General features: G+C 43.0%; 1 protein-coding gene and 1 long non-coding RNA gene across 2 annotated transcripts in view; both read right to left on the reverse strand.

Annotated features, from left to right (window-relative positions):
* LOC138965923 (angiopoietin-1 receptor-like) overlaps positions 1 to 11,894 on the reverse strand; it is a 33,014-nt gene extending 21,120 nt beyond the window's left edge. The window contains exons 1-4 of the mRNA XM_070338003.1: positions 11,655 to 11,894; positions 10,941 to 11,078; positions 6,762 to 6,908; positions 3,352 to 3,551 (exon numbers count right to left, since the gene is read on the reverse strand). Coding sequence (XP_070194104.1) covers positions 3,352 to 3,551; positions 6,762 to 6,908; positions 10,941 to 11,078; positions 11,655 to 11,862 — 693 coding nt within the window. The 5' untranslated portion in view covers positions 11,863 to 11,894. The remainder of the gene's footprint in view (positions 1 to 3,351; positions 3,552 to 6,761; positions 6,909 to 10,940; positions 11,079 to 11,654) is intronic.
* Positions 1 to 21,483, reverse strand: part of LOC138966208 (uncharacterized) — a 349,546-nt gene that overhangs the window by 191,722 nt on the left and 136,341 nt on the right. The gene's annotated exons all lie outside the window — the stretch shown is intronic.

Below are 21,483 nucleotides of genomic sequence, written 5' to 3' on the forward strand. Positions count from 1 at the left end.
AAAGCGTGCTATGCAGCACAGCGCAACCACTACCGCACTAAACAGGCTCGTTAATTTCACTGCCTTTTGCACGAGCGGCGGACTACGGTCATTGTGAAAAAATGCAGTGCGTTCAGTTTCATTCTGTGAGTTCCACAGCTTGACTAAATGTAGTAATTTCGCCTTACGCGACTTGTTTGTATACCCGTACCTTCTGCTTGTCTGTCAATTTCTGTCGACTTCGGGGGTAAATCGTAGAAATATGAAACAAGTCGCGTAAGGCGAAATTTCATAAAGATCGGTCCAGTAGTTTACTCTGAATCGCTCTACACACAGACAGACAGACAGACACACACACACACACACACACACACACACACACACACACACACACACACACACACACACACACACACACATACACCACGACCCTTGTCTCGATTTCCCCCTCTATGTTAAAACATTTAGTCAAAACTTGACTAAATGTTAAAAACGTCTTGCGTTGGCTTTATTCAAATAATTCTCTCTTCAGTTGTCCTTTCTCCTCCACCCCCGAACACGCGCAGCACCACCCTGGCCTACCCACCTCTCTCTGTCCCCCCCCCCCCCCCCCTTCGCCCCCCACCCACGCCTATATTATCTCTCCCTCACATTTTCCTACCACCCCCTCTCTCTCTGTCTCTGGCTGCCTGGCTGTCTGTCTGTCTGTCTCTCTGTCTCTTTGCGTCTCTCTCTCTCTCTTTCTCTCTCCCTCCCTCTCTCTCGCTATCTCTCGTTTTCTTTCTCTCTCTCTCTCTCTCTCTCTCTCTCTCTCTCTCTCTCTCTCTCTTCCCTCTCTCTCTCTCTCTTTCTCTCTCTCTCTTTCTCTCTCTCTCTCTCTCTCTCTCTCTCTCTCTCTCTCTCTCTCTCTCTCTCTCTCTCTCTCTCTCTCTCTCTCTCTCGCCATTTTTTGGCCAAGGGCATTCAACGGTCATTACGGTAGACAGGGTTGATGTTACAAATATTTTGATCAAATTGCGTCTACGTCAATTATTCGATGTGTTGCAGACCACATGATTCGATGCGACAGTGGGGCGAACGATACAAGCGCTGACGTCAGCAGAATCAGCAAAACTGATTAGTCAAAAAGGGAGGGGGGAGGGGGACGGAGTTATGTGCATAGGAAGATATAGGCGCGACCCTACGCTAATATATGAATTCCTAAGTTGGAAATGAAAAGTTTCTGAGGCTCACAACATATTTCTAAAAGACGTGTCATTGCAGAAGGCTACACATTTAAATTGAGCGTCGCCTACGACCTCGGATATAGCCCCGACAAGTGAAAGCAGATATATATATATCTGTACGGCCCGCGTATCCATGCCAATGTGCGGCTTCAATCACAAAACTGCAATCCTTCTGCATATATATGTGCAGAAAATTCTGAAGGCATTCTTGCTGACATGGGCCTTGTATTTCTCGTCAAACTACTCTATATCAATATTGAATAACCTTCATCAGCCTAAATTTAACACAAGCACACTCCCGTTGTCAATCATGTCCTGTACCCATTCCTTTTTTTTCGTGATTCTCTCGGCCTGCCTCTCATTTTTGAAGTCTGCACCACTCTCTAGCGATGTTGTTACGATTTATTTTTTCTTGGGCACATTTGCCGAAATGTACCGTGAAAGTTCGACAATTCTTGTGCAGTCCTTGGCAACACCTTCCATCCACCATTACAAAATAAGGAAATTCTTTCATAAATGACGGTAAATGTTTCCGCTGTTCAAAAAACTTTTTGGATTTTGCCCAACCAACGGCGCCAAAGCTTATACCTACACTCTGAACCCTTTTTTCACATATATCCAGAATCACACACACACACACACACACACACACACACACACACACACATACACACACACACACACACACACACACACACACAAACAAACACACACACACACACACACACACCAGATTCAGAATGTTTCACACACACACACACACACGGACTGGGTGGCCGAGTGGTAACGCACTTGCGCTCGGAAGCGAGAGGTTGCGTGTTCAGGCCTGGGTCAGGCCGCAATTTTCTCCCCCCTTTCCTAACCTAGGTGGTGGGTTCAAGTGCTAGTCTTTCGGATGAGACAAAAAACCGAGGTCCCTTCGTGTACACTACATTGGGGTGTGCACGTTAAAGATCCCACGATTGACAAAAGGGTCTTTCCTGGCAAAATTGTATAGGCATAGATAAAAATGTCCATCAAATACCCGTGGGACTTGGAATAAAGTTAAAAAAAAGTCCATCTCACACGGCATTAAGTCTCAGGAAACATGAATACACGCATGCAGGAAAAAAAAATATGGGTAGCGCCGTATGTATGGCAGCTCGCTTTCCCCGGGGAGAAAGCAGCCCGAATTTCCATGAGGGTAACCTCACTGGACTGTAAATCTTATCCAATCCAATCCATCCACACACACACACACACACCAGATTTAGAATTTGATCAAGAATACGCTGCAATCATTTTTAAATCTGTAAGTGAAAAATCGATTTTAATGACAACTTTAATGAGCAAACTAATTAATCAGATTTTAAGCCTCCAAGCTGAATTGCGATACCAAAGTCCGGCCTTCGTCAAAGATTACTTGACCAAAATTTCAACTAATTTGGTTGAAAAATAAGAGCGTGACAGTGCTGCCTCAACTTTCACAAAAATCCGGATATGACGTCATCAAAGACATCTTTTTTTTAAATGGAAAAAACATCTGGGGATATTATACCCACAAACTCTCATGTTAAATTTCATTAAGATCGCTCCGGTAGTTTACTCTGAATCGCTCTACACACACACACACACACACACACACACACACACACACACACACACACACACACACACACACACACACACACACACACACACACACACACACACACACATACACCACCACGACCCTCGTCTCGATTCCCCCCTCAACGTTAAAACATTTTGTCAAAACTTGACTAAATGTAAAAAGGAAAAAAAAGCGTTTGGGAGGTACATGCTTAAGCCTGGGGGGGGGGGGTTGCGCAACCCCTGTAACCCCCCCTAGTCCGGCCATGCACACACACACACACACACACACACACACACACACACACACACACACACACACATCCCATCTACACACACACCTATGAAAAGAGCCCCCAACCACCTCCATCCACTCCCCCTTAAGGCTGTCCTTAAACTGAGCCCGAAGTTGACTGCGCGAAGACTCCGCTAAGTCCTTTCACCGAAAAGTATGCGCCAAAGCTTCGTGCAGCCAGCTTCGCGAAGTCTACTTCGGGCACAGTTATATATATATAGACATCTTCCACATGCTAATATGACTGAAATTCGCACTCACCTTAAAAACGTTGATGCGAGTGTAACCGTAGTTGGGCAGCTCCTGAGATGAGACCGGTTCCACCGTCCTGCCATCGGGCGCCAGGAGCATGATCTCCTCGGGTTTGGGCGTGGGGAAGGCCGACACCGTGCAGTTGAAGAACGCCGGTTGTCCGGGGTTCACCGTGTCCGTCGTGAAACCAACGATGCGAGGTTTGGTCACTGTTCAGATGGACAGAGTAGAGAGGCAACTGTGAGGATGATTCTTTTGCAATGATTTTGATAGTGAAGTTGGTGTTGGTATGCAGACGCTAATACAACAATGAAACAGAAAGATGCAGACTGAGAGTAAACAAAAACCACGTCAAAACAAACGATACGAGGTTTGGTCACTGTTACGGACATAGTAGAGAGAAAAATATGAGGATGACTATTTTCAATGATTTTGGAGTTGTTTGCGGGCGCTAAACAATGAAAAGGACAGAAGCAGAGCACCAAACAATCACATTACAGATACGGAATTTGCTCACTGCTATGGACAGAGTAGAGAGAAACACATGAGGGTGTATATTTTTCAATTATTTGCAATAGTGAAGTTTGCAGACGTTAGATATGAAAAGGAAAGACGCAGAGAAACACACGATAAAACCAACAATACGAGGTTTGGTCACTGTTATGGACAGAGTAAAAAGAAAATATGAGGAAGACTATTTTTTAATGATTTTGATAGTGAAGTTGGTGTTGCTATGCAAACGCTAAGAAATGAAAAGAAAAGATGATGCAGAGCAACAAACAATGGAATGACAGATACAAGGTTTGGTCACTGTTATGGACAGAGTAGAGCGACACATATGAGGATGATTCTTTCAGTGATTTGCAATAGTGAAGTGGCAGACGTTCAGATATGAACAGGAAAAATGCTGAGTAAAAAAGATTAAAACAAACGATACGAGGTTTGGTCACTGTTATCGACAAAGTAGACAGAACAATATGAGAATGATTATTCTTTCAATGATGTGATAGTGACGTTTGTTATGCGGACGCTAAGAAATGAAAAGGAAATGATGATGCAGAACAACAAACGATGAAATCAAAGATACGAGGTTTATAAGTATCTTAGGCCAAAAAAAAGGTCCGTTTACGGTAACATAGGCCAAAAAAATAGGGTCGGTAGGTCGGGATTTTTTTTTTTTTCCCAAAAAAACATATATTTACGCTATTTTGCCCAAAAAACAAGATTTTTTTTTTTTTTTTTTTCCCCCAAATGCCAAAAACAAGTCTAGGGTCGCGCGAAAAAACTAGGGTCGGTCGGGTTACCGTAAACAGACCTATTTTTTTTTTGGCCTTATACGGACAGAGTACTTGCTTGTGTGTGTCACAGCACTCCACCTCAGCGAAATAGCCTTTAATTACAAACAAACCCTCTCTCCCTCCCTCTCTCCCTCCCTCCCTCGATTCCTCTCTACTCTAGCATGCGACCTTTCCCTCCCTGCCTCGCCTCCCACTCTCTCTCTTCCTTCGAACAAAAATCTTGCAAAAAAAAGGGTTCCCCTAAAAACCCCTAAAAGCCTCAAATTTGTGAGATTTACCGCAGCACCATCATATTCAGTTACAAGACCTATCATGCTGCAAAAAAAAAGAGAAAAAAATCGAGGGAAAATTACAGATGACCGACCCAAAAAAAGAAGTAATCACTTGACAACTTTTTTGTGTGGACAAAATTGGTGCGAATCAAGACAAGATTGCGGGATCAGAATAAAATGGCAAGAGGCATCCATCTGGGCCTGCAGCATCTTAAGGCTCTCATTATCTCCCCTGCGACAAAAACTCGTGCACGTATAATGGGGTCACTTTTCAAAAGAAAAATAGTTTACTGGCAATCTCTTTCCTGGTGCGATAAAACTGAATGCCAAGAATGTGCGTATTACTACAATTTCAGCTTTCAGTAAGAGTTTTTGTACAAGAATTTAAAAAAAAGAGTATACATTAAAGAAAACTATGAAGAAAAGCGGTTCAAAAACTTGCAGAAAACTTTTCTGCAATTTTGTTTTGGGTGAAATTTTGTAGGACTGCTTCACACACTAAGGATTTGTTTTTCTTCTTTTTTTTCTGTGTTTTTTCACACCTTTTTTTGTAGCATCAGTTAAAAATTAACGTCTAATCACAAGTTTAATTTCAACACTTTATATTATAAGTGATCCCTTTAAAAAAAATCTGCACATTTTTTTAGGACAAATTGTCGTTATTTTTGACAATTGGGAGTAGTGTTACATATATGTCCAGGGGCGGATCATATCATTTTTACGGGGGGGTTTCCAAATTTCTTTTAGAGATAATTCGACGACGCGAAACGGACCTATGGGGGTCCGGGAGTATACCCCCCCTCCCCCCCCCCCCCCCCGGAATATGATAATAAAAACAAGGAAAATCCGGTGCAATCTGAGCCAAGAAACTTCCTCTAATTCACCCTCCAAAGAGTAAATTTGAGAATACAAATTTGGATCAAAACAAGGACAATTGACCGATCTGGTGCAACCCGAGCCAACAAATTGCCCAACTACTTTCCAAAACCGTCACTTAGAAGACAAAGGCCGGCTCCTTGGGGGGTCCGGGGGAAAGTGTTGATAACAATCTCGGAAACTGGAGCAATCTGGTGCAATCTGAGCCATCAGTTTTTCTTTATTGTCAAATTTGCTTATTTCTTTTTTTCCCCCTTTTTTTTAGGCTAGGGGGGGGGGGGGGGGGTGGATCCGCCCCTGATGTCGAAAAAGAGCAAAATGAGAAATTGCACAAATAATGAAAAGCTGGCGAAGGGAAGTAACTATTGGGAGCAGGGGAAGGGAAAGGTAGGAGAGATGGGGGAGGAGGAAGGGAACCAACAACTGTATATGACAGCACTTTAAACGATTAGGATGAACAATGTGGTACTGTAATTTCATCCTCTCAAAATCATTTCACGTCTCCCTTTTTTCTGATTCTTTTACTTTTGTTCTAGATTGTTTTTCAAAATGGGGTTTTAAATTGCATCTACCACAAGAGAATCTGTTTCCATACACACCTGGCATGTCCTTGACCTGACGGCTTGTATTAATTTTAAAGTATTTTGTGTGAAAACCGAGAAAATCATGTCGACAAAAAACGAAAAGCAAACTGTCTCAGTTCAAGAGACAGCAACCTTAAGCAAAAAAATCGCATTTCCACAGATAAAGTTATAACCTTCTCTCACGTCACCCACTCAATAAAATTCACGACACTCGATCATGACGTCACAAATGTCATCGTCTTTTGACCTCTCTGACACCGTCATCTCTCCATTATGACGTCAAAACCTTCCTCATCATGTTCACCACTTTGACGCCATCTCCGCAAAAATGACGTCATCCCATCATGACGTACGTTACAAGACACCCCCCTACCCCTTTTATTACGTACCCGGTTCACACTCTGGCGGGTTGAAGAAGCCCTCCCTGCACTGGCACTCCGGGGTAGGTCCGGTAAAGCGGTTACAGTGTTTGTCGCTGCGACACTTGCACTGTGACTCGCATGCCCACCCGTATGTGTTGGCCTTGCAGTAGTCGGCTGCATGCAAAAAGCCAAGCGGGTGGAGACACAGAAGGGTCAAACTAAAGGTCGTATCACACATGACAGGGCCGCACATTTCGAGCAGTCTATGAAATAGGCACAGTCAGTCAGGCAGTTTTTGTGGCCCGATTTGATTATTTTTTTCAGTCGGGATGGGCAAAATATCTGTGCCCTAACTTGAATTTTATTTTAGTTCATTAGTTTAAATTATTTTTGTTTTCCTTTATTTCTGAAAGCCTCTTTGTTTAGTGCTTTTAAGCGCATAGTGCTTTTAGTTATGCGCTATAGAAATCTCCTTAATAAATGAATAAATAAAGTTCTGAGATATATCCACGATTTAGAAAATCTCAAAGACTGAAAGTATCCTTATCAACATGCGGCAAACAGAGAAATCCGATTGTTGTAGTATCCGTTATACACAACACAGAACACTCGAGTTTTCTGGAGCATGTCTTGCCAATTTAAAAGACCTAGGCCTCGAAGAATAATCCTAATCTTGCAACGACATTTGCATTCACGAAAATAGTCAATGTCCTTCACGAAAATAGTCAATGTCCTTCACGAAAATAGTCAATGTCCTTCACGAAAATAGTCAATGTCCTGCGAAAATTGTCAATGTCCTTCACGAAAATAGTCAATGTCCTTCACGAAAATAGTCAATGTACTTCACGAAAATAGTCAATGTCCTTCACGAAAATAGTCAATGTCCTGCGAAAATTGTCAATGTCCTTCACGAAAATAGTCAATGTCCTTCACGAAAATAGTCAATGTCCTGCACGAAAATAGTCAATGTCCTGCAAAAATTGTCAATGTCCTTCACGAAAAAAGTCAATGTCCTTCACGAAAATAGTCAATGTCCTTCACGAAAATAGTCAATGTCCTGCACGAATATAGTCAATGTCCTGCGAAAATTGTCAATGTCCTTCACGAAAATAGTCAATGTCCTTCACGAAAATAGTCAATGTCCTTCACGAAAATAGTCAATGTCCTGCGAAAATAGTCAATGTTCTTCACGAAAATAGTCAATGTCCTTCACGAAAATAGTCAATGTCCTTCACGAAAATAGTCAATGTCCTGCGAAAATTGTCAATGTCCTTCACGAAAATAGTCAATGTCCTTCACGAAAATAGTCAATGTCCTTCACGAAAATAGTCAATGTCCTTCACAAAAATAGTCAATGTCCTTCACGAAAATAGTCAATGTCCTTCACGAAAATAGTCCATGTCCTTCACGAAAATAGTCAATGTCCTTCACGAAAATAGTCAATGTCCTTCACGAAAATAGTCCATGTACTTCACGAAAATAGTCCATGTCCTTCACGAAAATAATCAATGTCCTGCGAAAATTCATTGAAAAAGAACAACCCGATCGACTGTGCCTGATATGCATAATGTGCATCACATGGACCTAGTCATGTGCTATAAACAGGTAATGCCCATTATCGCTCTAAAACTCCATTTCCATTCACAAGGGATAAGGCTAGCATCTAAATTGACAACAAATGCAACCCGTCCCACATTTTCCCCCTCAAAAAGCAAATGCGATCATCAACCACAAACCTCTTATGCAAATGTGCGGAGTAAATTGTGCTGATCTGCAGGACGTGTGCAAAGCGGGACATGTTTATTTCTACGATAAAAGGTGCCTTTCCACAGTGAAAACGATTGTTATAAACAACCACAGATCTGGCCTGCCAAACTTGGCCAGTTTTTGAGCTGTTGTAATTTTTTTTATTTCAATTTTATTTTTTAAGGGGGGGGGGGGGGGGAGGGGAACCTACCTTTTGTGAATTTGATTTTCCTTACAGGTGTCTAGACTTTTCCATTTAGACTTTTCCATTTAGACTTTTCCATTTAGACTTTTCCATTTGCGAAAGGGACATGCCTTCTACTTGGACACATACCTCTACCACTCGACAGCCTTGCTGCTTCCTGCCGACATATATGTGGCCTTTTCGCGGAATCAATATTATTTCTGGCACCAAAATCATTCAGCAAAAAGTGCCCACTGTGCACAAGAAGCAGCCAGGGTGTTAATTTTCAGTATGTGTCTAGGCAGAAAGATGCTCGTATCCCACGTGCAGGCCTGGACACACATATGGTAGTGTACATGTTCGTTTACAGGGGAAGGCATGAATCTTTGAAACTCCATTCAAATCGTTCACGGAGCTGACAAAAAGAAGAAAGGGCATATAATCTGAAATTCGTCTTCGTGCAACGCAAGTCCACGCTGATTCTTTCAAAATGAAGCCATTGCTCATACTGTCTGCCATACGCGAGAGAATTTATATGACAGAAATGCAATTATTTACCCCCATATGTTTTATTCAAACAGCAAGGAAAACGCGGACAAAGAAAAACCGTCGTGTGACAGGATCCTAAAAATGAGTGAAATATAGGCACATTACAGAGGAGGACATTGCAATAGATCACAATTACTACGTCAGGTTCTGACAAAAGATAGAATCAGTTCAAATCAACTCTGAACGCTTTACTGCCTCATCTGGTTGGGTCGAAATCATCCATCAATTCTAGGACAGCCCTATGCGAAAATGCTAAACAAAGGCATACATGTTCAAGTTTTGACATAGTACATTGAAAAGCCATTTTGAGTAGTCTGGCCAAGTTTCTTTCCCACAGTTCGATGTTGTTGAAGATCTGTGTTCTCGTAGCTCTTTGTTGTGAAACTCTTTGTTCCATATTCAGCTCTACGAAAAATATGCCTGAATATAAACCTAAGTAAACATGCAACCGTAGTTACTTTCCACGGCTTAATGTTACCCTTTTTCTGTGAGTCCTATTTAGCCTCAGCCTAAACTTTGAACCCTTTAACCAAGATCTACAGCTAAGCTGACAACGGCACTCGTTTCAGGACTGGACCTTGTGTATGTTAAAAATCTAGAGAGGCATCGAAAATGAGGGGAGGGGGGGGGGGGGTACAGGGGCTACCCCCAGATGCTGTTGAAATTTAGCATTTTGGGTCTCTCCCTAAGAAAAACGGTATATTTGCCGTGTAATCGTGGGGTGGTGTGTGGGGGGGAGGGTCTTCTGCAAACCTAGAACCCCCCCTCCACCACCAGCCCCAGTCCAGTCCAGTGTCTATTTGTCTTTAAACTGAGTGGTCTTTCAGCTCCTTCGTAAAACGTGGAAACATGATTACACGTTTGAAAACAATTATCTTTTGCTCTGCTCTTCCATAATTATCTCTGATCTCCAACAATGAAACTGATCTTAAAACCTTACAAGACATTCAGCTAAGCTAGCATTAACTATATAAAGGACACTAATAGATACATCTGGGAATAAAAAGCTTTGGGAAGAAACCGCTGGGAACAGTTCAAGCTCTGGAATGACAGAGATATATGATCATTGACATCCAAAATGAATAGACTGCTAGCGTTACAAAATCCAGAATACAAAAACTAAAGGTTAGTTAGGCCAAACAAAAAAATAGGTCTGTTTACGGTAACATAAGCCCAAAAAATAGGGTCGGTAGGTCGGGATTTTGTTTTTTGTTTTCCAAAAAACCATATTTTTACGTTATTTTGCAATTTTTTTTTTTTTTTTTTTCCCCCCCCAAATACCAAAAAAAAAGTCTAGGGTCGCGCGAAAAAAATAGGGTCGGTCGGGTTACCGTAAACAGACTATTTTTTTGTTGGCCTTATTGAAACGTTTGATTGTTGACATTCACGAGCAACATACCAAAGGTCGAATTCTTTTTATGTGTCTCAAAATTATTTGGATGTCTGTCAATTTTAAGAACCATTAAGTTGATCTCATTGTGAATGTTTGCTTTGTCAAAAAGTAAACTTTCCAATAACTAACCTTGTTTTGCTTTGTAATATTCTGGATGATTATAGAGTACATACTGGCAAACGCAAACCCTCAAATATCCCCCCAAAAATTGAAACACGCTGTGTGCATCAATGCAAGGTGCAGGGAAAGTCCCTATAAGACACTCTACCATTATGCACTCGTGTCCCAGCTAGGCCTATTTCAAATGTACGACCAAACTGCAAACGGTACTCACGTGTTTGACAGTCGAAGTCGGTCCACCCGGCGTCGCATCCACTCTTACACAAACCCAGGATGCTGTCACACTTCTCTGTCGGGTCCTTGCAGTGACACATCTTGGCACAGTTATGACCGAACAGACCAGCCGGACACGCTGAAAACGAAACAAAACAGAACTCTTGTAACAGGTCACTTTCTACAATCTGGTTCGTGGACCAAAGGTCGATCGACTCGATGAAGTCCGATGGCCATCATGCGCATAGTCAAGCTCACCACTGGACCTATTGAACCTTTGATTCACGTGCCCTCCCACCCAGTGACTCTACTGATCTACTGACCTGTGGGTCTACTGACTCTGGATCCACTGACTATCGGATCTGTGGGTTCCAAGATCTGCTGGCTGTTGTATCTATTGATCTACCACCCCACCCCACCCCCCCTCTCACCCCCATCTGCCACTCTACATCCCCATCCAACCTCACCCCCACCTCACCTCCCACCCCCATTACAACACCGCCACAACACCTACAGTCGAACCTGCCAAAGCGACCACCTCTTGATAACAACCACCTGCCCAGTCCGACCACCCAAAAAGGAACCCCGGACAAATGAAGTTTCTTCCTGAACAATTCACCTTTCCAGAACGACCGCCTGTCTAAAAAAAAAAAAAAAGGACCACTTTTGTTTGGTCCATTGGGGAGCCGTTACAGACAGGTTGGACTGTACTGACCACAGTTGATGGTGTCGCAGTAGCCCCAGCGCTTCTTGTAGCTGATGGAGTAGCACCAGGGGTTGGAGGAGTCTGCGGTGGTCCTGCAGTAGTTGTAGGGGTACTGGCCATCGGGGAAGTCGCTGGGCATGTAGCGGTGTTCGTGCGGGTACTGGACGCCCCACGCCTGGCACTGGCCGCCGTCCTTCGTCGCGTTGACCGTGCCCATGTACAGCCGCTTCTGACCGTTGTAGAAACAGCTGTTGGCTAGAAATAGACAGACAGACAGACAGAGGTACGTTGTAATGTCGTTGTGCAATCAGCTGTTGGCTGAAAACAGAGGTACGTTGTAATTTCGTTTCAGAAACTGCTTTTGGCTATAAACAGACGCAAAGACAGAGGTATGTTGTTAGATAGTAAGATGATCGAGCCGAAACAGACAGAAAAACAGTGGAACGGTGTGAGATGTTGTGATGACCGTGCAGAAATAGTCAGAGAAACAGAGGAACGGTGTCAGATGTTGTGATGACCGTGCAGAAATAGTCAGAGAAACAGAGGAACGGTGTCAGATGTTATGATGACCGTGCAGAAATAGTCAGAGAAACAGAGGAACGGTGTCAGATGTTATGATGACCGTGCAGAAATAGTCAGAGAAACAGAGGAACGGTGTCAGATGTTATGATGACCGTGCAGAAATAGTCAGAGAAACAGAGGAACGGTGTCAGATGTTATGATGACCGTGCAGAAATAGTCAGAGAAACAGAGGAACGGTGTCAGATGTTGTGATGATCGTGCAGAAATAGTCAGAGAAACAGAGGAACGGTGTCAGATGTTGTGATGACCGTGCAGAAATAGTCAGAGAAACAGAGGAACGGTGTCAGATGTTATGATGACCGTGCAGAAACAGGCAGAGAAACAGAGGAACGGTGTGAGATGTTATGATGACCGTGCAGAAATAGTCAGAGAAACAGAGGAACGGTGTCAGATGTTGTGATGACCGTGCAGAAATAGTCAGAGAAACAGAGGAACGGTGTGAGATGTTATGATGACCGTGCAGAAATAGTCAGAGAAACAGAGGAACGGTGTGAGATGTTATGATGACCGTGCAGAAATAGTCAGAGAAACAGAGGAACGGTGTCAGATGTTATGATGACCGTGCAGAAACAGGCAGAGAAACAGAGGAACGGTGTCAGATGTTATGATGACCGTGCAGAAACAGGCAGAGAAACAGAGGAACGGTGTCAGATGTTATGATGACCGTGCAGAAACAGGCAGAGAAACAGAGGAACGGTGTCAGATGTTGTGATGATCGTGCAGAAACAGGCAGAGAAACAGAGGAACGGTGTCAGATGTTGTGATGACCGTGCAGAAATAGTCAGAGAAACAGAGGAACGGTGTCAGATGTTATGATGACCGTGCAGAAATAGTCAGAGAAACAGAGGAACGGTGTCAGATGTTATGATGACCGTGCCCATGTACAGCCGCTTCTGACCGTTGTAAAAACAACTGTTGGCTTGAAAAAACACCAGAAAGACAGAGGCATGTTGTGAGATGTGATGATCGTACAGACACAGACAAAAAGACAGAGGAACGTTGTAATGTCGTCGTAGAAACAGCTGTTGGCTGGAAATTACAGACAGAAAGACAGAGGAACGTTGTCAGATGTTATGATGATCGTGCCCACGTACAGCCGCTTCTGCCCGTTGTAGAAACAACTGTTGGCTGTAAACAGACAGAATGACAGATGAACAGGATAAGCATAAGGTATTATATGAGTCCTGTGAGGTTACCCTCATGGACATTCCGGCTGATTTCACACTGGGAAAAGCAAGCTGCCATAATTATAGTACGGCTACCAATTAATTTCGTTTTCTTGTCCCCTGCATGCGCGTGTGTGTTCGTGTTTCCAAGTCCTAAGACGATCGCGGTAAGCCTGGGATCTTTATCGTGCGCATGTGTGTACACGGGGGTGTTCAGACACCGTGGAGAGTCTGCACAAAATTAAATATAGAAAACAAAAACTCCTTGCCAAATAAAGCGATCGAACCCACGCCGATAGCAACAAACTGATTGCAAATCCAGAAAATCCTGCCGACGGAGCTATCTCCCCGCCGCTGGAAACAAACAGAAACATAGAGTTACGTTGTTAATTGGTATGATGATCGTGCTCACGAACAATCGTGTCGGCTGAAAACGAACAGATCGGTAGATACATCGTCAGAATTTATGGACCCATTAACAGACCATTCTGGTGACTATGCAGCTCTGCCGGGGGAATGGGGTAGACAGGGGAAGGGGGAACAAAGAGAGCGAGTCAGACGGGCAGACAGACAGACAGACAGACAGACAAACAGACAAACAGACAGACAGACAGACAAACAGACAGACAGAAACAGAGATGTAGATTTACAAGGAGACAGACAAAGACAACTCGTGTTTTTCTTTTAAGCTTACGAAAAGACTTGGACACTGTTAACTTCAATAATCCCTTCAAAAAATTCAACGGAAAAAATGTTCTGCTCAATCAGCATTATTTTTCCAGCAGATCAGCATACAAGGAGAGAGCACCAAAAACCTCCAGTAAAAGCCAAAGAGCACACACCACAGCAACCAAAAACTGGGCGCCATCCCTCTCGGAGATGAAAGCTAGCGAACAAACAGAGCGGGGTGGCCAGCAACACTGCATGGACAAGACTCTATATGCTATCACAGAATGATGCACGTGAAACTCGCTAGTCCCGCAGCACGCGCAGGGTCACACTACACGGGGCACAAATCAGGGGGGTTCGATCCCTGGGGATTTTCTTGCGGCACGATCATTCATGAGTTCTAAAAACTTCCCTGGTCTTCTGGACTTCTCCCAGGGGCACAACGTCAACGTCAGATGTAGGCCAATGTCTTGTTATGCCAGCTAGGCCTCTTCTACATGATACGGGGGTCAACAAGTTTTATTTTGAGACTCTTTGAAGTCTGTCAAAACGTCAACTTTGAGTTGGACTCTGTGAATCGCCAGTTTCTTTCTTATAAAGTGCTCTGAAAGTTTCCGGTCTCTGCGAAACGCAAGCTTGAAAATGGTTTTGGGTTTGACGTTTTTGACATTTCGCGCTGAGCTGCTGCAAAGCTCATAAACGGAGATACACATTAATTTATGCTCAACACTTTGACGTAAAACCTGCGACAAAAAATGTTGGGAGTATTGCCCTTCAATTTCCACACAAAAAGCCTGGTTTTGAAAAGTCTTCAGAACGCAACAGCGCCATGAAAATTATCTGGGCCACACCTTTTTGAGCCACACCGTCTTAGAAGATCACGTGGAACTGATACTGTTAATGTCGCCGGGGGTGTCAGATGTGGAAAAAAAGAGAAAAGGGGAGGGATTTTTGTTTGTTTGTTTGCTTGCTTAACGCCCAGCCGACCACGAAGGGCCATATCAGGGCGGTAGGGGGAGGGATGAGAGGGGGAATAATGAATTGAAGAGATGAGATCGCTATGGCAATGTGCACGTTAGACTGAAAGCGTCGTGGTAAGGTCAGCAATAACACTAGCTTCCAAACGACAATTTTAAATATATCAATACATTGTTTGGTTTCAAAGTTGTTTTATTTTGACACAAGCAATGTTTTTTTACATCCAGGCAACCGCCATACTGGGTAGTGATAATAAAAGAAGCCAGAGAAGTGACCTGCAAACATTCAGCACTGACGTAATGGAACGTCATTTTTGGCCTTAGTGACGTCGTCAACTGCCGCCACCAAACAAGAATGTGTTGAAGCCGTACAGTCCATCAAACATCTCTAAAAATTGAGGCCAAGGAAGCCAGATTCCTAAAAATAAAAAAGACTTTAATCTGATGGGTCATCTAAAAAGTCTGGGTTTCGGGAACATGGAAGCCTTTCACAAGCTGCATTTTTTTTGTGGAAAGTTCTATTCTTTGAAGGGACGTTTGTGTGTTATCAGTATACAGCCCACGCCGAATGGCATACAGGCTTCAAAGTAATGCAAGCTTTTCAAAAATTGAAATAAATTGTGTATTTTCTGATCAATTCAACATGTACATTTCTCAATCGGCTTACAATCCGAAGAATCTAAGCTAGCCCAAATTAATGTTTTAGGTGACGTGACACAAAACCTTTTTGTAAATAAAAAGAACAGATCAAAACGTGCAAATGATGCAGGAGGCAACACATACAACCACACACACACACACACACACACACACACACACACACACACACACACACAAACTAACTCACACACACTGACACACACACACACATACACACACACACACATACACACTAACACACACACACACAAACAAACACACAAACACACAAACACAAACACAAACACACACACACACACACACACACACACACACACACACACACATACACACAGTGTGCACTCAAACTCCCACAAACGCGAGCGCTCATCCGAAATCAAGAAACCAGGAAGCCGCGACAGGCAGTAACTTGTTTAGACTCGGTGACAAATTAGCTCAGACTACAGAATGGACTTTAAACTTGTACACGACAAATCACACAGCTGGCGTATACCAAAACAACCTTGGACATACACCTCCTAACTCAAGTAGACTTCGTGGTAACGAAACAACGAACTTTTGACCCGCCGGGAAGACAAAAGGCGCAACACGGAAAAGTCTAGAGGAAAACAACCATGTTAGTCATGTTCGACTGAGATTGAAAATGGAAGTTGAAAGGCCCTACCACAGCACTGTCGCCTTGCGTTGTGCAAGAGACCATAAGAAGGGCAGTTTCTCTCCAAACCTACAACCTCTAAAAAGTAGCACGGAGAGCACCCCTAACATTATCCGGAGAGTTAGGCTAATGCAGAAAGATGGCCGACGGGCGGGCAGGGGCCGAGACAGCAAAGTTGATTTTCCATCCAGCAATTCCCAAACCTACATCCTTCTTGTACCCCGCAATGGCGGAACTTCCCGCAAGGGACGCAACTCTGAGCTAATTTAATATGGATTGTTGGTCTTGATGGAGAGGCGGTGTCGCGGCGGAAGAACACGTAAAGTAGTGCGATTTCTTGGACTATTTTTTTCTACTGTTTCTTTTTCTCAATCACTTTTTTTCTGCTCTTTCTTTCTCTCTCTCTTCCACGATTTCTTGTTCTTTCTTTTTTTTGCTGTATTTTTGGGGGCTGTAGGGCCATTGCAGTTTCCGGTCTGACAACGCCGTTTCTGCCCATTACACCACGTAGCTTTGTTTGCAGGCCGTGATACATTGCAGTTGGCGTCGCTTTATACAGGAAATGGGAAGCGATAGCCTAGTAATGGCGCCAGTGCCAGTACGCTCGGACCCGCATTGTGGTAGGAAGTGCCAGCGCGACAGAAGAATTGCTTGTACCTAGCTGACTCGCACAAAGCCTAGGACCCCCCTCTGATGCACGCCATTTTTCTTCTGATCCTTCCGCACCGCTAGCCAATGCAGAGCGGCTGTACTTTTGTTTTGTTTTTCCTTCGTTGCTTGAGCTGGGTCATTGAACTCATTTAGTGTGAAATGTCATATAAGGCGTTTATCTTCACGACGTGAGCACTAAGTGTCACCTACATAAACAAGGCTGTGGCGCCTTCAAGACTGCATGAGCCAGGGTTTTATCGGTGGCGAAAAAAAGCTCCCGGACAACTGCTCCAGTCTTCGACTACTGTTCACTACTGAATGATTGTGTCTGTGAGTATGTGAACGTGTGTTACATTTTTGAACACATGTTGACCTTCGAACAGCGACGATGTGTCCGTTCGTGTCAGAATGTTTTAATAAAGGGCCCCACTGTTTACCCACCTTGTCATAACTCTAATCAAGAAGAATGGACGAAACCCTGCCAAGACCTGCAAATCCTACGTCGCATATCTTTGCACGGCTTTCCACTCTCACACACCCCCCCCTCCCTCCCTCCCTCCCGAATGCCCCCTCCCTCCCCTTCTTCCAAGCACCGTCGCATATCCTCTCAGTCACCAAGCTCCATGCTCAAGGCCTAAAACCCACCGCCCCCATTTCCTAAGTTCTTAAAAGGCATATTGTTTTCTGTTCTTGTCTTTTCTGTCAGCTCCCGTGGGTGTGACAGATTGTGTGTGAGAGAAGGTTCCGGAAGTGAAGCAGGTCCCCCATCCTCCTCGTAATGATGAGTTCGCACGCAATGTCTCACTGCCAGCAAAGCTGCCAGCTCTCTCTTGCGCACTATGTCATCGGCTACGTAGCATCATGTCACTTCCGTTTTGCTGGCCTTGTGACGGACCGACGCTTTGGGGGAAATATAAAGAACATGGCAAATCTGTGTCTCAAGTCCTCGAGGTCGTCTTTGACACAAGCAGAGGGTGTGGGAGTGGAGGGGGGGAGGCTATTCTCTCTTGATCCCACTTCTCTTCCTCTGTCTTTCATTCCTCCTTCTCCCCCTCCTTCTTTTTAAAAAGTGTTCTTGTTTTTATCGCGAATTAAGTTACATCATGTCTGCTTTTTCTTGCTCAATTCCTTTCTTGGTTTTCCTCAGGGACCCTTGCAAATGTTTCAATTTCTTTCTGCTTTCTTGCTTTTTTTCTTTTTCTTTCTTTGTTTCTTTCTTTTTATTTATTTCTTGCTGTCTTTCTTTCTTCATCAATGTCATCACTTTTTTCCTCGTCTTTTCATTCTCTCCTCCCTCAAGCTTTTTTTTCTCTCTCGCTTCAGCTGTTTCTGCACGTCAACAACCCACACGTTGTGTGGAATGACACAATGTTAGCAGACCACAATTTCTCCCCCCACGCCGCTCCTGTCACCACCTGATGTGTTCACTTTTTGCAGACAGCGTTCCTCTTTGTCAGAAAATAATATGTGCAGGTGTTTCAAGCGGGATTGTCGACCACAAGAAAAAGTCAGATGTTGATTGTTTCCCCCAGACAATCCTGGTTTTCTTGTTAGTGTAGGAAAAGTCTACTCTAAACCAACAAACAGCACAAAAACAACAGAAAAGAAATCAAGTGTCAAGCGAAAGAAAAGTGAAGAGTAGTAGGAGTGTATATACGACGCAACTTCGACGGTGTCAACATCAACATCAGAAACACCTGGTCGCTATTCTTGTTTGGCAAAAACTAAAACTAATGACTTGTGTTGCAAACTCCCACATGTTCTAACCTAACAAGAGAGGCAGGGAGTGTGGGACAAAGGGAAGTCAAAAGCTTAGTTCAACATTCTTCAAAGACAATATTGCAGGTAAAAAAAAACACACATAAAATGGAGCGAAAGGGAAAAGATGGACATAAAAAAAACCTTCACATTCAAAATAATCTTCTAGTAAGGTCAATGACTCGAGCGAGTGGGAAAAAACAAAGATGCAGAGAGAGAGAGAGAGAGAGAGAGAGAGAGAGAGAGAGAGATCAAATCAAATCAAATTTTATTTTTCGAGGGTTGTGGCATAAGCAATACAACGAGCTTTTTTTCAACCAGCCCTCGCCCAGAGAGGGGACTAATCTAATCACATATTTACACGGATATTAACGTAGAAAAAAAGGTAGAGAAAAACAACAACATATGAATATTTACACATTACATATTATACACAAATATAAAGCGTCGTATATGTAACGTAGTGAAAACGATGCTGAATACACATGCATGAGTAAATGTGTTATTAATTTGAGTGTTCTTGTGTGGATATAATGAACACTGATGCTTTGGACAAATGAAAATATAACCAAACGAAGTCTTCCATCACTGTGATTTTTCGTAATTTAACATTAAATACAGTGAAAGGTGTTTTTTGAAAGTATTGAGACTCATTGGGACTCTCACAAGAGAGAGAGAGAGAGACAGAGAGAGAGAGAACAAGAACAAGAACAAGAACAAATCTTTAATTGTCAAAGGCCACAGCCCCTTACAATAGTGGTTAAAATAACAGCAATAGTATCTGCACAGTTATAAATTATAGTCACGCATAAAATTCAACAAATACATTAAAACCCTGATGACATATCACTGAACCTCATTTATAAGGGTTCGTCTCTTCTGCAGCATGAAGAACACAAATCTGCTGAAGCTGTTCATCACATTTTCCTCATTATTGCCACAGAAATACACAAGTTGTTGTTGCAGCGTCTTAGAGTTTGAGATTTTCAAATACTTTGCTCGAAGGTCTTGATAAAAAGGACATAAAAATACAACATGGTGTTCATCTTCTTTATCAGCTGTACAGAGAGGACAGTTTCTTGTCGTTTGGTTTGGTGCGTACCGAAACTTGTGAGCGTTGATTTCGGATACTCCTGCGCGGAAACGAGTAAGAGCAACTCTGTACTTAATATCTTCGATTAATTCAATGTATTTCTCTTTTTCCAAGCATGTTTTGTAACAATTATAAATGTCAAAACGTTCACTGCATTCTAAAAAGGAGAACCATTCTTGACAAAAACAATCTTGTAAACGTCTTTTAAACTCTTGTAAGAAACACTTCTCATTCCCAACTGTTCCGTACATCCACACAGCAGCAAAACCATTACAACATAAAAGACTCTGCACATGTGAGACCCAATTTGTGTGGCCCTTCGATGCCAAATTACATAAAGCTTTATATGCAATCTTGGAATATCTTGAATCAGGTTGCTTCAGCAGTGTAAACCAGTATTTCACACATCTGACTGCAGAGTTAATATACAGCGGATGTCTTCCCAATTCACCATACACAATGTTGTTTGGAGTTCGAATTGTCACTTTCAGAAACTTTTTACACGCAAACAGGTGGACCCTTTCCACAGAGTCATACTTTCCATATCCCCATAGCTCTGAACCATACAAGAGCATAGGAGCGATCCGTGCGTCAAAACACCTTTGCCGAATGGCAGCCAAGTCTGTTCAGTAATCTAACGATTTCGATCACTCCCTTTTTCGCCATGGTTGTCTTTGTTTCTACTGCAATGTTCCAGCTCAGTTGGGTGGAAAGGGTTACACCGAGATATCTAAACGAGTTCACAATCTCAAGACGATCCATTCCGTAGAACCACTTCTCTTTCTGTGCAATGTGCCCGCCCTTTCTAAAAACCATGACCTTAGTCTTTGTCAAGTTCACGTTCAGACACAGTTTTTTCTGCAGAGCAGCGCAGGACATTAAGCTGGTTTTGTAGGCCTACTACAGTGCTGGATAACAGCGCAATGTCGTCAGCAAAAAGCATTACAAACAGTTCTAACTCAGACGGAGATAAACGTATCCCATGTCTGCCTCGTTGTATGACATCCTGTGCCAGTTCGTTGATCAGAAACGAGAAAATTGTCGGTGAGGCTACACAACCTTGTTTAAGGCCTTGAGAGAGAGAGAGAGAGAGAGAGAGAGAGAGAGAGAGAGAGAGAGAGAGAGAGAGAGAGAGAGAGAGAGAGAGAGAGAAATCAAATCAAATCAAATCAAATTGAATCAAATTTTATTTTACGAGGGTTGTGGCATAAACAATATAAACGAGCTTCTTTTTAACCAGCCCTCGCCCAGAGAGGGACTATTCTAATCTTAAATACATAAATATACAAACGTAAAACAATTACAAAATATAAGCATGACAGTAAAAAATAAAAAAAATAAAAAGGCAGAAAAACTATTCACAGGACTATATATGTTACAGGCATTAAGTGAAACCAGGCATTACGCGTAATGCCTGAAATGTTCAGGCATTACGCGTAATGCCTGTGACCACTAGGCATTACACGTAATGCCTAAAAATACCAGGCATTACACGTAATGCCTGAAATTTGACTCTCAAAATTACGCTTATTGCCTGAAACAATTCAGGCAATACACATTACCTCTTGGATGACGGTGAAAACATTTTTTAAGGACAAAGTGTTGACAAAATGTCATGGTGTGAATA

Source organism: Littorina saxatilis, linkage group LG5 (genome assembly GCF_037325665.1).
Source record: "Littorina saxatilis isolate snail1 linkage group LG5, US_GU_Lsax_2.0, whole genome shotgun sequence".
Lineage (NCBI taxonomy): Eukaryota > Metazoa > Mollusca > Gastropoda > Littorinimorpha > Littorinidae > Littorina > Littorina saxatilis.